General features: G+C 37.2%; 1 protein-coding gene across 1 annotated transcript in view; it reads right to left on the bottom strand.

Annotated features, from left to right (window-relative positions):
- Positions 1–264: 264 nt before the first annotated feature.
- Positions 265–17,928, bottom strand: part of FAM81B (family with sequence similarity 81 member B) — a 45,996-nt gene continuing 28,332 nt past the window's right edge. Inside the window, exons 7-10 of the mRNA XM_019656267.1 lie at positions 12,305–12,411; positions 3,997–4,132; positions 2,237–2,432; positions 265–549 (exon numbers count right to left, since the gene is read on the bottom strand). Of these exons, the coding sequence (XP_019511812.1) occupies positions 416–549; positions 2,237–2,432; positions 3,997–4,132; positions 12,305–12,411 (573 nt within the window). The 3' untranslated portion in view covers positions 265–415. The remainder of the gene's footprint in view (positions 550–2,236; positions 2,433–3,996; positions 4,133–12,304; positions 12,412–17,928) is intronic.

The following is a 17,928-nucleotide window of genomic DNA, read 5'->3' as shown; positions in this document are numbered from 1 at the left end:
TAATAGATTACATATATGTGTTAATAATGAACTGGAACTGCACAGTGGCTATTCTTTGTATACAGGGCAAGTGGTGTCCAATGTGCCACAGTTCCTGCTATTCTTTAATATATTACACATAGCCTGCTTCGCTCATTCACTTATATTATGTAGATTGCTTCTTTTGTATGTGTAGGTAAATAAAAACATTATATGTATGTAAAAAAAAATTCCTTCATTTTTTCATTAATAAATTAATGCAAATCTCATAAAGCTTCTTTGCTTTATTGGGTTTTCTGGTATATTCATCTCCTTTAAAAGGTAGTAAGAGTTGCAGAGACAGTAGAAGCAATAAACATCCCAGAGGTTTCTTCTTCCCAACTTTTACCAACAAACCACTCCATTGTTCGGTGATAAAGAAGATGACAAGAAGGTTTCATATTTCCTGGAGTTCCACTATCTTACGCTGTAACTTCTTTAGGTCTTTCTGAACTTTATATTTCTCTAAATCCATCTTTGTTTTCTGTATTTGTTGGAGGGAGCTGAGAGAGTCATGAATCGATTTAAATCCTGGAAGTGGATATGAGAATAGGCATACTTAAACAATGCATTGGAACTTTTTTTATTTTTACAAAAGTTTTCAATCAGCAGTCCTGTCATAACTGATCATCTTTTAATTCAAAGCACATTGTTTTATTAAGACCAGTTTAAATATGTATAACAATCCATTTCTTGTATATTATAAAGATGCATTAGCAATAGTGTTTCAACTTGTATCTGGTTTCATTGTGAATATTTAACTCAATTCCTTTCCTTCCTCTCTCCCCGAATATATTGCATAATGAAATTATTCTGTATTTCAAGAGAGAAATTGAAAATACCTTCTTTCTGTATACTTTGACAAGAGATTTGAATGATCTCTTTTTTAATTCTTGTTACCAAATTGAAGGTAAAGACCACAGACGAGATTTTAAATGTTCTCTAAAATTAACCTGTTTGAGGGACCTAGAGTGGCCACCGGCTGCTCCCCCTCAGCTGCCCTCCAGCACTTTGCATCCCTTACACAAGTCTAGTCACTCATAACCACAGACCTACCAAATCTCAAGCTTTTTACAGTGCAGCCCATTTCTTATTCACCAGAGCCTTTCACAGAATCACTTCTAAACACATTTTTATTAACGGCATAATGGAGTAAAGTATTAATTTGGAGTCACTGTTTGCTAAACTCCCACTTAGTAAAATGCAGAGACATGTAGACTGCGAATTTCTCTTCAGCACATCCTGTGATCACACTACTGGAATGAACAAAATTAAATTTCTGGTAGTTAAGTAGAAAGCAGGGCCCTACAAGAAGGGCCAGTGAAGTTTGGGGTGTGATTCCTGGCCAGATAGTTCATTGTTTTGATTCGGCAGTGGGAGTTGGAGGGTAGAGGTGGTGAGGGTCAGATTTCCCAGGAAGCAAATTTCACTTCTATGCCAGCAAGAACATCTGGCAGAATGAGACCATGAAGTCTTTCCAAGACACCCTCAAAGCATCTCTATACAAGACCAAAATTTGGTAGAATTTACATCATTTTTCTGAGATCTAGAGGACAGAAAATCAGGTGGGGCCTTCTCTAATAAAGGAGCCTTCAGATTCCGGGTAATTCCCTCAGAATTGTGACTTGAGGCAGATGGCTGCTCCCCAGCACCTATTCTGTCCTTCCCTTTGACAAATTAGATGAGCCTTTCAAATTAATCCTCTTTGATGTTAGCTCAGCTTGACACTGTTGCCATTAGCCTCCCTGAGAAGAAAGGCCGTCCTCACACCGGACTCTCTCAATTCATTTCTCTTTCTTACTTCTAAAGGTCAGGACTCCGGTCTGACATCTGTCCAGGCTCATTACCTGCAAGTTCAATGAGGAGAATTTGATTTAGGCTCCTCATTTCGTGATATACCCACAAGCCAGCTCTTGCTCTCCAAGGGCTTTCCAGGTCTGACAGTTCTACGAGCCTTTGATCTTAGAGAGTAGAAAACATCGCATAGCAATGGCCAGCTTGTGAAGCTGCCAAGTGTGCATGAAGAAAGTAAACTTGTTTACCTACCTTCCAGTGGTGTGCTGACATGCTATGGGATGTTTGGAAAAGTCAGATTAAGTACAAAACGATGTCACTAATGACAAGATCAATTCCTGGCCATTAGCGCAAAGTAGAAAACTCTGAGGGGCTGGATAGGCAAGGACTGGTGTTCTTTACTTAATCAAAGGCACCTGCTCACCTGATTGATATTCATTCTGCATTTTCTCTAATTCTTCCCAGATGTGCTTTTCTAGTTGGTTCATCTTTTTGGATAGTTTATTTTCTATATGTTTTACTTTGCTTAGTTCTGCTTCCTGTTTCTGTGCATTGATGAAATTCTCTAATTTGCTCGAAAGCTGCAGTAATTTTTTTTCCATTTTATTTTCAGACTTTTCCTATAAAAGATATCACATGTTAAAACTCTGCGGACAAGAAAATCTGTGTGGATTTGTATTTCGGCTTAGAGAATGTTTTTAACGCATTCACGTGTCCATGTTAAACATGAAAATACAAACCAAGTTCCCTTGCACCTAAAACTGTGTTCATAAGTGGAAGAGTCCATCCCTTTGTTCGGCCTTGTTATTTTCTTTTCTCCCATAACATGCAGAATTCTCTTGTTTCTGGAATTTTGCATGTTACGGGAGAAAAGAAAATAAAGGGCTGTGGTCTTGCTGAAACACCTTGAGGGTTTGGAATTTTAGTCTAGTGTTTAAAAAAGGCAGCCAAGGAAGGCATTTTAGGCTCTGCCTGACCTGTGCTCCTTGGACGTGCTCCTAAGTGTTAGATGTCCTTATTCCCTGAGCTTTATATCTCCATGTGGACAGATTTCAGCTAGAATAGTGATTCTCTACCCATGTTGTCTATTAGAATCACCTGGACCATACACCGCCCCCCAAATTCTGATTTAACTAGCCTATGGCAGAGCTCAGGAATTGGTCTAGTTTAAAATACTCCCAGGTAATTCTAATATGCAGCATCCCGAGGCTGATTAGCTTCTTGGCTTCTCCCCTGTCTTACACCGGGGATGGGAGAGCAGGAACGGGCTAGTCTGGCTGCCTCAGGAATGGTGGACTCCAGCCTCTCTCTCCCTTGGGGCGGGGGGGCTTCTGCCGGTAGGCGACCCCGTGGTCATCCGGTGCCGCCTAGAACTGGTGGAGGAGTCTGCCTCAGTCAGGTAGGAGAAGGAGCAGGCCCGCGGGGCTGCAGGCGGACAGCACAGACTTCAACCTTATCAGTGACAGAGCTGTAACGTTTGTCTCCATGTCTTGGGCTATGGTCCTATCAGTTGTTGACAAACTCAGGTGGGGGGCCAGGAGCATTATTTACTGAAGCCCCTCTACCGAAGTCCCAGAAACATCTTATTTCAGTCACCTGCATGGCTAGCAGGCACTGATGACCCTGCCAGCTCTATGCTTGTCTCCTGTCAGGGCTCAGCAACGTGGCCGCTGTGTTGGGAGAGGGGGGCTCTGCAGTAATTCCCCATGTACTGTAGTTTCACCCCAAAGCTGGGGCTTTTCTCTGTAAGGTTGAATCTGGAGAAGGAGTTCTGAAAACCTTTGATCGGCTAACGGATCTCCAGTGGGGCAACACGGTTGGTCTAAGACGTTTTCAGGCTTTATTGTGTCTAAGCATTACCTAGGGAGCTTGCCTAGATGCCCAGGTTCCCAGGGAGGCCCCGGAGGCTGGGATGCCTCGGCTCTGGGTTGGGACAAGGAACCTGTATTTTTAAAAGCCCTTCCGGTTATTCTGGTACAGGTAGAGCACATCCTGAGACGTGTGGGACCGCAGAGTTGGGGAGTAGCAAGCAGGACCGGAAGCCAGGCCTCTGGAGCTCCATCTGGTGCCACGAAAAGGTAGGTTACTGTGAATATTGAAGTGCGGCCTTCACTTAGAGACCTGTGCTCACGGCCAAACTCCAGTGGCCGTGCAGCAGCCTGCTTAACGAATAAAGCGCCTTACCAGTTTCTCCTGCAGGAGCTTCAGGCACTCATGGATATGGCTGAGCTGGCCTTTTTCATATTTGATGAACTGGTTTTCTGCCCATTTCTGATTGGTCTCAACTTCCTCATACAGGTTATTGGAAAGTGAATTAAATCTGAGGGAAAAAAATAGTTTGGTCTGTTTTAATAAGTCCATTGAAACATAAAACCCAAATTCAGCAAAGAAAACATCTGCAGTTTCTCTCAGATGAGGAAGCTCAGGTGTGTCTAGCAAGTACTTATGGGGTGATGTGAGGGTGGGGGACCACACTCTGGGGCCCTGTCCTGAGCTCACGTTCTCCCCAGCTGCTGACAATACCCCACCACATACCTTAAAATAAACATACAGTGACAGGAGACAGCCACATGGAAATACGTGTGTCACCCACATAGATGACCTCTCAGGGCCCTGGATGCAGTGTGTGCGTGTGGAGGAAACACTTTAATAAGTCACTCGGGGTGGGGAGTGTTGCTCAATGTGGGGGTGAGCAGACTTTTTCTGTAAAGGGCCGCATAGTAAATATTTGGGGCTTTGCTGATCATATGGTTTCTGCTGAAACCACTTAGTGCTGCCATTGCCGCAGGAAAGTAGTCACCAGTGATACCAATTAGCATGGCTTTTTTATAAAAGAGTAATGGACAAATGAAATTAGACCTGTGGTCTAATGGTCTAATGTGAAATATGGCTGTGGTCTAATCTAACTTTATATAACTTTTTTTTTTTTTAAGATTTTTATTGGGGAATTGGGGGATGGGAACAGCGCTGGGGAATTGGGGGAAGGGGAAGAGACAAGTTGCTGTCCTTTTGTTCTTCAGTCTAGTTGTGGAGGACGTTGCTTCACTGGCCCAAGTTGGCACCATCATTGCGCTCTTCCCGGGCGAGGCAGATCAGTCGCCGGCTTCTGGACGGCCGCTCACTGCGGCTGCTGGCCGCTCACGCTGGCTGCTGGCTACACACGGTAGCTCATGGCAACCCACTGCCACAGGGGCTGCAGGCTACGCCGTCGCTGGCGACTCTCGGCAGCCCAGCTCCAGGTTGAGCTGTTGTTCAGCATCTTAGCTGTAGAGGGCAGTGTCACTGGCCCTCATATGTGGGATCCGAACCGGGGCCCTCTGGCATTCTAAGCCAGCTCTTAACCAACGCATCACTCGGCTGGCCCTAACTTTATATAATTTTATATGGGTTTCAGTGAGTGGATTCTTTGCGGGGTGGGATGGAGGGAGGCCTTAAAAGTGGTGCTGAGCTGTTCACATGGTGCACAAACAGAAATCATAGGCAAAGGTGCAGAAAGGGATGGCTGGCATCAGGATGATGCCACAGGGGTATTAAATAGCAGGATGAAGGGTTTTTAAAAATGGAAGTGGATGTTATTACAGAGATTAAAAGGATTGGAATCATATGTCATCCATTTGAAAAGTCACTATAGAGTGACTGAGGATTTGAGCAGAAAGGGGAATCCACATCTGGAATGACTAAGAATTGCGGGACTGAGAAGAGGTGGGATGAGGGGTGGGAACTGGTGAGTGGTTTCTGTGTGTGTTTTCTGCATAGGACCTGCTTGTGGTAAGATGTCAATTTCAAATTTTCTTTCAGAATAGGCAAAATATTAGATTGGCAGGAACGACGCATGTCGATATGGGAAATACTGAGATTAGTTGTGGCTTGAAATAATAGTTGCTTTCATGTTTTCAGGAAAAATTATATGCAGATAATTTGGTTTGTGATATTTATCATTGGAAATTGCTTAAAACATGCTGGGCATATGAGTATACTACATGTATATGCCTCTTTAGCTTTCCTGAAAAAGCGTTTGGACTAATTGGAAAAGACAAGTTATGTGAGGCCATTTCCATTTTGATTTAGACCACGGGGCACCTAGCAACGTATGGAGCCATTTTTGGTTGTCATAACTGGGAAGCGCGACTGACATGTAGTGGGTAGAGGCCAGACATCCTGCAATGCACAGGACAGACCCACAACAAAGCATTATCTAGCGAAAATGCCAATGGTGTCAAGAATGAGAAACCAGGATTTAGATGACGAAATTCAGGAATGGCAAAAGCAAGTTAATTTTCCTATAGTTATGGTAAATGTAGCATAGTAGCTAAATTTCGATCCTCATCTCTCTGAATTATCACTTTTTTTTTAATGCAGAAAGGAATATTTTTCACATAGAACGCATACCATGATTCAGGCGAGTAACTCAACATCAAAAGAGATGAAGTTGGGTACTTTTCCCCAGTCTGGTCAGGGTTTCCAAGCAATTGTGCTGCTGTGCTACTGGCCAACAGTTGTTGGATCTCGGACAACTAAGCTCCCAACTGAATGGCGGACATCTTTTTAGCCCACTCTTTCCTCTGTCTGATACTCTCTTATAAGAATACGAACTTCATTCAGACTTGCAGACAAGCACCACCTTATCACAGAAGCTTTTTTTTTTTTTGACCACACTAAAGAAAGATCCATTTTACCCTCCTGACACTCACTATTCCCTTACTCTCTTTTTCTCTCAAATGCTCATGTGAGATATACTAATTTGTGTGCTGTCTCCTCCACTAGAACATAAGCTCCATAAGAGCAAGAATTTTACTTTGTTAATGGCTGTGAACAATGCCTGCGATATAGAAAGTGCTCAATAAATAGTTGCTAAATAAATTAATAAATGAGCTATTTTTTCTCATTCCTTTTATTAGGGCTGTTCACAGATAAATCATAGACTTGTCAACTTATTTAGAGACCTAATCTTTGATTTTTCATTTTCACTTCCCTATCTCTGGTGGAAGTATTAATTAATAGTGATTAAGGGGGTCATTAAGTCCTCAGATAACCGAGAGGTAGCTCTACAGTTGGGAAGCCAGCCTCCACTGCTCACCTTTACTGTGTAAATAAATGAGAGCATTTACTCTCATCACTAGTACAGCATTAAAATCCCTCTGAAAACCAATATGCCCAAGTAATATCTCTGGAAGGACATACCAGTAATTGAAATTCTGAAATTTGAGTAAAGCCATAAAGAATGAATTACTACTTATCCTTTCATTACAAGGTTTTGCCTGCAATTGGAGATTCACTTTCCTGGTAACAACAGGAGTCAGACTGTGTAATGGTCATTTCTCAAAATATGAAAGCATTATTTAAAAAAAGACATTCTTCTTGAAAGATAAAAAGGATAACGTAAAAGAAAAACTTATGTAAATCCTTTTTTTCCCGTAGACTTTTTCCTAACATAATGGACATGATTTACCATGTAAAAATTACTTTTCTGTTAATTATAGAACTTACAGTTAAAAACCTCAACAGGATGAATTTACCATGGATGATATTCACATTTTATTATAGCTCCCAAATCCTCTATTCCAGTGGTTATGGGGGGCAATTCTATCAGATGTAGATAGATATAGGTAGGTGGGTGGGTGGGTAAATAGATGGATAGATGATGATTGACAGACAGCTTTTTCTTTCATTTTTCTAAAAACACAGAAGTCAGGTTTTTAAATTATGGCTAGAGACCTCACTAGGATAATGTGAGGTATTGGCTGGATGTTTTTTTCCTTAATATTTATACTGGTGGAGTCAGGTTAAAATACACTCCAAGGGCAATTATGAGGAAGAAAGTTACAAAAAGAGTAAAAAAAAAAGTAACGTAGATCTATAGACATAACAGAGTCCAGGGCAGAGAGCTGTGTTGTGAGTGAATGGTGAGCATGGTGTATGCTGCTTGGAACAAACATCCTGGAGACCACCCTGCTTATGGCAGACATACATAAATGAGGACACAGCTCCATCCTGGACTAGTTTTATTGGTTCTCTTATGTCTCAAATCCAGTGTCTTGCTTTTAAGAACCTGTTGAATGAACTTTTCTAGGAGACATGAAAATTTTGAATTCTTGGAAACTGTTCCTATTAACAGTTTCTTAAGAATTTAGATAATAGCTTTAACCAAATGTGAATATACCAAGATTTAGTGTCTTTTGATGGGCTGATAAACACGGAACATATTTTCATTTTTTCTAATCATATTTCAGTAAGTGCTTTTGACCATGTACAATTATTTCTTTGGAGATTGAGTCTAAGATTTTGTTTCATATCAGAGCAAGAAATTAATTTCCAGAAATATTTTTTCCCTAAGTTTATACCTGTATACCTTAAACTAACTTCTTCTTAATATTCTGTGATTTCTAATTAGTGACACTAATTATAAAGCAATTCCAACTCTTTTCTGATAGGAAGACTTGTTTCTTGGCCACTCTAAATTTTACTTGAGCTTAAATCCCAATATCTTCATAGCCTCATACATTCATATTTTCAATCAGATGTTATCTTTAATTTCTCTAAGCACAATTAGTTTAGTAACAAGTCGAATCATGAAGTAGAGGCATCATGGATTAAAAAAATAATCTGAGATTTGGAATCAGACACTGTCTAGCTGTGTGACTTTGGGCAAATTATTTAATCTCTATGATTATAAGTTTCTTCATATTTAAAAATGGGAATAAGACCCACCCTACAGAATCGGGTGCACTTGAACATCTTGAGCACTTAATGATTGGTAGGCATTTACAAATAACAATTACTATATTATTTCTGCCTTCCAATATATCTCATTTAACATTGTTTTAACTTTTACTTCACCTATGTTTAGCTTTTTATTTATTTATGCATTTTCTCCCCAACTGTCTGTGGCTATGATTAATTCTCTGGATATTCCAAAACACAACTTACATATTATAGGTGCTCAAAACATTCATTTCATTTACTCATTGGCTTCTATTTGTGTCTAGATAAGGGATGCTGAGGATACAAAAGATGGATGAGACACATCTTTGCCTTGGATAGTTTTGTAACTTTCCACTGTGGTAGCATTTTTAAAGTTGTGCGGTAACATTTGAGCCTATGCATTTGCTCCATTGACCAAATACTTTTTAATTTTCTTACAAATCACTATCAACTAGACAGCATCAGCAGCAAGCCACTAGGGGAGTGACTGGTAGGTTCTGCCTGTGCCAAACACTTGCTAAAAGGCAGCTCTATTTCATGATGGTCCAAACTTGCTCTCTAAGCACTAAGTGTTGGCTTAAGTCATTACTTAGCTGAGCCTCTGAGTAAGACCCTTTGGGAAAAAGGAGGCCCAATGCAGGGGTTCCAATTACAGACTGTGTCTCCTTTGTCAGGGTTACGGATAAGTGCCAAAGTCCCAGGAATTCACTAGCAAACTCTCAGACAATAATTGTGGCTCTTAAGTTCAATGGAAAATACGTTTAAATGACCTTTTAACTTAAATTTGTTAACATTTCTAAATGGGAGAATTGCTAAATTAAACTTACCCTTTAATATAATTAAAAAGCTTTTTAATCCCCTCGATCAGAGAGTTATTTCTTTTTAAAAAAGAAGCGGTTCTATACCCCATCTACTTTGATTTGACAAGTGTTCTAGTTAATAATAATTTTTAGAAAAAAGCACTACCTGCCTTATTTTCTCTTGAAAGTATTTGTAATACGGTCTCTTTGAGAAAAATAAATTTGCAATATAAAAGGTTAATATCCCTGATGTGAAGGAATCCCATAAATTGATAAAGAAAAAAGTGATGAAAATCACAATACAAAATTTGACAAGTGATAAGAATGGGCAATTCACAGAAACAAAAATACAAATGGAGAAGGGAATGCAAATCAAAAGAAGAGATATTATTTTTAATCTTTTAATTTTGACAAATATTAAAAAGAGAGAACATTCAGTGTTGGTAAGAATGTTGAGAAAGATCTCATATGTTATTGGGAGTGTAAATTTAAAAAAAGAAATTTATATAAAAAAGTTAATAAATTTGTAAACTCTTTGAACTAGGAATCTTGCCTCTAGAAATAAAAGCCCTGATATCTAGGGTTATCTAAGGATGTACACATGATGATGTTTTTGTTTGTGGTAGCCATAAACTGGAAGGAAATTATTAATCTATCAGTAAGATAAATGGTTGAAATAATTATGGCATATCTGTAAGTTAAAACATTTGCATTTTTGAAAAATATTAGGATACTATTCACTAATCTAGAGAGATATCCAAGATATAGTGGGAAAAAACAAATTATTGAGTAATGTCTATAGGATTTACTTAAAAAAAACATGCCTATAATGTGTTACTTATATATACATACATAATATGCATGTTATATATAAATATATAAATGTGTATATTAGTGTGTATATACAGAAGGTACCAAAAAATGTGAACACATTTTCAGAAAGGAAAAAACTATTAAAATTGTAATACTCAATATATACCGATAACAAAAGGTGAATACAAGTCACGTTTGACTTCTGCAATTACAAGAGGTGCTCAAAGTGGTTACCATCAGCATCTAGACACTTCTGATTACAGCAAACTACTGCTTGAGCAACATTGACCAAAGTGTCTACTCGTATTCATTTTTTTTGGCACCCCAGTATATTGGGTTGTTAGAAAAATCATGACGTATTTTTTTCTATGTTTTCCGTTGCAAAAATGCATCATGACTTTTCTGACAACCCAATGCGCACGTGCGCGCGCGCACACACACCCACACACCCACCCACACACCCACAGTCCTCTTCCTGTTACATATTTATATTAACAAGGAGGAAAGTGTAGAAGGATACATCCCCTGGTGTTAGCATTGGTTACACAAGGAAGCTGAGGTGGAGACCTCTTTTTTCATCTTTGTTTTATTTTGTTTGTTATAATGAATGCATATTACTTAAAAAAAAGATGGAGACAGTTTAAGTAAAAAAGAATCAATTGTGTAATTCAATGGCTTATTAGAGCTCATAAATATTACTTGGGGAAAAACCCGGTTTATAAACTTACTGTTACCTACTGTAATACTAATGAAATTTTAAGGTTTTATCATTTCAAATGAGAAATGATTCAAGTTTATACTATTACGAAAGTGCCCAGACTCAGATTTAACTATTTAGATTATTTGTCTATAAGCCCATTTCCCACAGGACTGAAGATAGTAAAAGTACACAGCATCATCAATAAAGCAATTAGCCCTAGATCTTAAACGTTTCCTATACCCCTTTTCTATTTGTTAATATACTTCATCTCTTTAAGCCAGTTGTCCATTTCAGATTATAAGTTCCATTTCTCCCCCCTCCCACAAATCAATTCTTAAACTGTACTTCTAGAAACACTTTACATCTTTCCTCCTCTTTTGGACATTTAATTCAAAGTGAAAGGGATTAGATGAAGCCCCACACATATTTATTGAGCATTCTCATTGTGCTAAAATTTAAGAACCTAGATATGCTTTTTTAGAGTATAAATAAAGTGGGTATTTTCTGTTTATTCAAGACAGCTACTTCTCTGAGTTTTAGTGATGACTGTTGTTTGTCATCAATTCCTAGAACACATGTATTTCCCAATTTAACATCTATGAAATTGGAAAGTGTCTTAAAATGATGGTATGCTATGTTTTAATGGTTTCATGTTTTAGAGGTACAAAAATAAAATATAATGGTACATCTTATAGTCAGTGGCATTTAGATTTCATGAAATATGGTAGAGATGGGGGAAAATGGAGAAAGCACAGTGTTATCAGAATATTAGATTTGATCAAGTTATTAAACCCAGTAATGTGGGACAGGGAGGACAAAGAACAAGAGTAGAGGGGGCAGTATAGTAGTATCATCCAAGTAACTAGAATGCTCTTTGCCTGCATCAGGATCCCAGGAAGTGGTGGTCATTTAAGAAAGGAGGATTTGAGGGTAAGGAGGGCCATAACCTGATTGTGGAGTCTTATCTCCTTGACTGCTTTCTCCATTACACAGGGGAATAACTCAATTTAAGGTGGGACAGAGGCCAGTCTTAAAAACGGATCATGTAAAGGAATAAGTAGAGGATCTGAGAAGCACTCTTAGAAAAGCTTTTAAGAAAAGCTTTTTGTCATCAGAGGTGTTTTAAAAATTAGTTATACTCTTGTGGAATCAATGTATATTCAGTAGTGCTTTAACATAGAGGCATTTAAATATACAACTAATGATAAATAAAATTCTTCTATAGGAAAGGCCTGAATGAGTATATCAATTCAATTGAGCAATTATGCAAACAAAGAGAATGACAAAATTAATATGCTTTTATTATGAATATTGTATAAGTTACTTTACTGTAGAGTATTCTGCATATCAAGTTGTTGCTTTATTTCTTGGCCAGGTTCATATTCCTGGACTAGGTTTTTGTTCAATGCCAATGCCTTCAGTAGGCAAAACTCTTTGGAATGCATTTAACAGAATTAAAAATCTTCCATTCACTTACTTGAACTCCAAAAGATTCATTTCGTGGCGATAATTCCCCTGGACCATCTTTAAATTCGATATTTGCTCAGAACTGGAAGCCTCCATCTTCCCTAAGAGCTGCATTACCTAATGAAAGTACAAAAGGGAACTTTTTGGGTGTGTGAACAAAATCACTAGCACGTACATTAATTGTACTTTATTCCTAAAGGAGCCAAGAAACAGACTGGAGCCTAAAGCATGTTTGCATTTTTCAAAGGCATGATTCAACGGTGACAAAGCTACCTTCAGGGAAAGAATAATAAGGGGTGTGTCTTTCTGCTGTTTATAATATTATTTTGATAAGAGGTTACTAATGATATAACAAAAACATACTATTGACATCAGGTTATTTGTCAATTTGTTAATTTTATTATTTCTTTATTTTCTGTCTTCCAATTACAATGTAAGCTACTATATCCTCCATCACCCCTAGATCCTCAGTGCACATTAGGTGTCCAATGGTAAATGTTCACCAAACACTTAATGAGTAAGTATTTAAATGAGCAATTAGGCTCTGAAAAAACACAGGAGTAGCCTAATATTAGGCCTCAGGAACTTCCTAGTAGGATTCTGACGTGAGCACATGTGAATCCCAAGTGAAATGACGTAGGGCATTTAAAGATAAGGAAAACCAAGTTTCAGCCCTGGCAGTTAGGATAAGAGTGCCTTCCACGTGCTAGAAACATTGAGGAAGCTCCTTTAGGTAAAGGGGCTGGATTGGAAAATAAATGCAGTTGCAACACATGATCACGGCTAAACGAGTCACTGTCAAGGGGAATAAAACTCAATGATTGCTTTGGCCAAACAGAGCTCAGCTCCTGAAACAGATGGTCATAAGGAGAGTGGGAACTTAACAAAATCAGAGCTCTCTTAGAGAAGGAGGAGGTGAGTAATGGAAGGGTTTGAATAGATAAATGTTGGGACGGCAACCAATGACACATGAATGGCTATTTGTAGGAGGTACGCTTAAGGCAGGATTGTTTTAATAGCAAAATAATAGGCAAATTCATGCCTGGCAAAAGTGAAGAAAAAGAAAGTAGTCTGAGCAATTGTTAGATAAAAATGTTATTGAAGGCAAAACATGTTAAATGGACAAAGAAGATCATTTTTGTAGATGATGAAGTAGAATCCACTGTGAAAAATAGTTTTGAACATCTATTTACCTTATATATTGAACTAAAAGTAAACAGTTAATAGAATTACAAGAATAAACTGATGATAAAAATACAGAATATACACTTTTTTTAGAACATGTACAAAATTTTACTTTCTGGCCACAAACAAACAAACAAACAAACAAAAACCCTCAAAATGTTCCAAAAACTAAAACTGGTATATACAACACAAATTATGATAAGATAAAACTAAAAATAGCAGCATAAAAAACCCCCAAAGAGTACTTAGAGGAAAAAAACCAACAACTATTCTTAACTTCAACCAAAAGAAAAATACAACATGCAATAGCAAAATTTCTATGAAACAATAAGAACAGTACATATCAAAATCTAGGGAATATAGGGTTAAAAGACTAAATGAATGCTCAGGAAAAATTCACAACCATAAATGTTTGTATCAGTAAAAAAAGAAGGAATACAAATACATATGGTTCAAAAGTTAAATGAACAGCACAGCCAACTGCAGGAAAGGAACAAAATGACAAAATCTTAAATTGGTGAGATGGAAAACAGAATGGAAGCAGAATTTTAAAATACTTTAAAAGACTGATTCATTGCCAAACAATCAATACAATTGTTAAGCCATGACTACCTTAACTCATCAAGGGGAAAAAGAGCACAAATAAAATGATAAAATGGCAAGGGTAACAAATAAAAGCAGAGGGGATTAAAACACAATCCTAAAAGTATTTTTGTACTACTTTTTATGCTAATAAATTTCAAAATTTGAATGAGATAGATATTTTTTTCCAAGAAAAAGTAATTTAGTAACGCTGACCCTTGAATAGATAGAATGTTCAAACAGGCCAATTTCCATAGAAAGAAAATGAGCAAAGATATCAAGAACTCCTCCTTCTAATAAAGCATAATGCCCAGATAGTTTCAGAGGCAAAGCTGCAAAATTCTTTAAACATAGAAAATTATAATGCTCTTTAAACTGTTTCACAGCATAGAAAAATTAAGAAAAACTTCCAAATTATTCTTCTGAAGTCCGTGCAACACTGATCCCAAAATCTGAAAAAATTTACACATAAACCCAGAGACTAATCTCATTTGTAAACATTGATGCAAAGTTTTTCAATAAAATAGCAGCAAACAGTATCCAGCAACACACATACAAAAACTACATCATCAATTGCAACTTATTTTTTAAAAAGCAAGGATGGTTTAATAGTAGGAAATGTATTAATATAAATAACTATGATAGTAGAACTTGGGAGAAAACCCACGTGATTATCTCCACAAATGCTGAAAAGGCATTTGGCAAAATTCCTAATCATTTTTGATACAAACAAACAAACAAACAAAAAAACCTCAGTAAAATAGGAATAATTGCACATTAAACATGTTTATTGAGGAAACTGACTTACCTGACAGGGAAACAGTGGGAGCATTTCTGTTAAAGTCAGAACAAGGGCAGGATGCCCACTTCCTGTCACTACTATTTAATATTAAAACAATTAGAAAAGGGAGAGAAAATGCATATGAAAATTGGAAAAGATGAGGTAAAATTATTTTAAAATGTGATCATGTGCCTGGAAAAAGCCCTAAAAAATTATCATTATCAAGAATAGAATTTACTGAGTTAGTGGAGTATAAAATTAATATAGCTTTCATGATATACAACTAACAGCTGGTCAGAAGATACAATGAAATCCCATTATAATAAATTAAAGCAAAAAAAAGATAAAATATCAAAATATATTTAAGAAGAAATGATGCCAGAACTGTATGAAGAAAATCTGAAACCATTCCTAAAGGAAATAAAAGCAAACCTGAACAAATGGGATGCACGCTAAGTTCTTAGATGAAACACTCAGCATTGCGACTATGTTCATGCTAAAGTTAATTTATAAATTTAACATGATTTCAACAGAAATTAAAGCTGAGTTTATTGCTTCATTTGCTAGAACTGTTATAGATAGGTTGATTTTAAAATCAAATGCAAATACAATTATCACCAGGAAAAGGGGGAAAAAGAAAGCGCTAGAAGAGACTAGCCCTATCAGATACTAAAATACTATGAGGTTTCAAAAATATAATAATTAAGATACATCTTATACTAGGAAAAACACCAAATCAAGAATTTAAATGTAAACAATAAAGCATTGAAAAATTCTAGAAGAAAATATGAGCAATTCTTTCAAGCTTTTGTAACTGTAACTTAAAATCCCAGAAGCCAAAAAAAATGACAGATAAGTTCAGCTACAAATAGACAACATATGCACGTCAAAAGACAAGTGACAAACTAAGAAAATGTATTTGCAGCTCATCTTATGGAGAAAGAGCTTATTCCCTAACACATAAAGAACTCCTAGAAATTGAGAAGAAAAAGAAAAATAGGTCAATAGGGAAATGATTAAAAGGCATGAACAAACTGCTCACTGAAAAAGAAATACAAATAGCTCTTAAATATATGAAAAGATGCTCAACCTCATTCATGATAAGAAAGGCTTATTAAAATATGAAGATGCTGTCTTTTTCGTATAAGAATGGCAAAATTAAAAAATCAAACAATCCCTGGTGAGGCAGTGGGGTTATAGGATAATACAATTGCTGGTTGGTGCAATATGGTTAAAGTCCTACAGAGAACAAGATCTTTCAAAATAACAAACACATGTACCTTTGACCCAGCAATCTCACTTCTGGTATTTATCCTACAAATAGACCTGCATACATGCAAAATGCCACAAGTGAAGAAAATGCCACACTGCAGCATTGTTTGAAAGAGCAAAATGTTGTAAAGACCCCAAATGTCTATCATGAGAGTCTAGCTAAATGAACTATTGTATACAGAAGAAGAGTGTGCAGTCATTAAAAAAGAATGAGGGAAGCTCTCCATGTCCTGATAGGGTGGTTCTCCAGGATATATTTGTTAAGTAAAAAGAGAAAGATGCATTGTGATATATATATATATATATATATATATATATATATATATATATATATATATATATATATAATGCTATATTTTATGTAACGGGGGAAATAATATATATTTGCATTTTCTGGCACCTTCATAAAGGCATGCTGAAATGATCCACAGCAGACTGGTAAAAATGGCTACCTATGTGGCAAAAGTGGGAGTGAAAATTCTCAGGGTATATTACATAATTTTGATTTTTAAACCATATGTATGTGTTACCTGTTTTTTTTGTTTTTGTCTGTTTATTTTCTTAAAACTAAGAGAGAAAAACTATAGTCCAGTGTCACTTTTGAGTTTAGGTGCGAAATCAAATATTACACAATGACTGCATAACTTTCATTGTAGAAATGCAAAAATGTTTCAATATTGGGAAATGTAGCAACATAGAACATTAGAAGGCCAAAGAAGTAAACAAACAAGCAAAAACCCAAACCAATAAACAACCGATATGATGTTGTAGGCATTCGTTGATGTCTAAAAGGCATTTGATAAATAATTCAGTCCTAATAAAAACTAAGTAGGAGTTGAACATGGTTAAAAATATATCAATCAAATCAACAGCCAACAGCAAACAACAAAGACGTTCCCAGTACAGTCAGGAACTAGATAAGCTTGCTTCTATGACAACTTTTATATAATAGTGTCCCGGATGTTCTGGTCAGAGCCTTAAGGAAAAAGTAATGAGGAATTAAATCAGAAAACCAGAGGTAAAATTGTCATAATTTGTTGTTGATGTGAGTATCTTGAAAAACTAAGAGAATCAATAAAAAAAAAATGATTAGGACTAAGTAGATGTGTGCATAGGGGAGTGGACAATGGGAGACTGCTGGGAATGGAGTAAGCTGTGTGCTTGTGAACCTTCTGCTCTTGATAAACTGGCTCCCAGAAACAAATAATCATACACCAAACTTCCATCTCCCCCAGTTCCCCAAAGACTTCCACTTTGTTCTGCCCAAACGACTTCAGAAGAGATGCAGTGAGGCACAGAAGGCTTTGCACTGGCTCCTTCAGTCAAACCACTAGCTGGGTAGATGAGAAAGGGGAGACATTTCAGGCAGAGAAGAATAAGAACAACATGGAGGCCGTGCAATATCTTGGTGTTAGTGGGGGCTTCCCTGCAAAGTAGTGCAGTATCACTGGGTACAAAGGATGAGCAACAAGGAAGAGATAAGCAGGGGCCAGCGTAGAGATGGCCTGTAACATCCAGGCCGGGGGTCCTGTGTATTGTTTTGTAAGAAACATAACCCATTGCAGGGATATACCATGATCAACTCACATTAATGTTGGAACTTTAATGATAATAGCTACCATGGGAAATTCTTTTGCTTATAACCCCTGGTTCTACAGTTTTGAGAGGAACCCAGAGAGGAAGGAAATAATGCCAATGGTGGAATCAAGTGGCATACTTAATTGGGTGGGTGTGTTGGAACATAGGAGTCACTCATTAAATATTCATTGGTTGAACTGACAGTTCTAATGGTGTACTGGCATGAGCTATCATAT

The sequence above is a fragment of the Hipposideros armiger genome, unplaced genomic scaffold, assembly GCF_001890085.2.
Source record: "Hipposideros armiger isolate ML-2016 unplaced genomic scaffold, ASM189008v1 scaffold_257, whole genome shotgun sequence".
NCBI classification, from domain to species: Eukaryota; Metazoa; Chordata; class Mammalia; order Chiroptera; family Hipposideridae; genus Hipposideros; species Hipposideros armiger.
The sequence above is the reverse complement of the archived record's forward strand: the minus strand, read 5'-3'. Positions and strand labels throughout refer to the sequence as shown.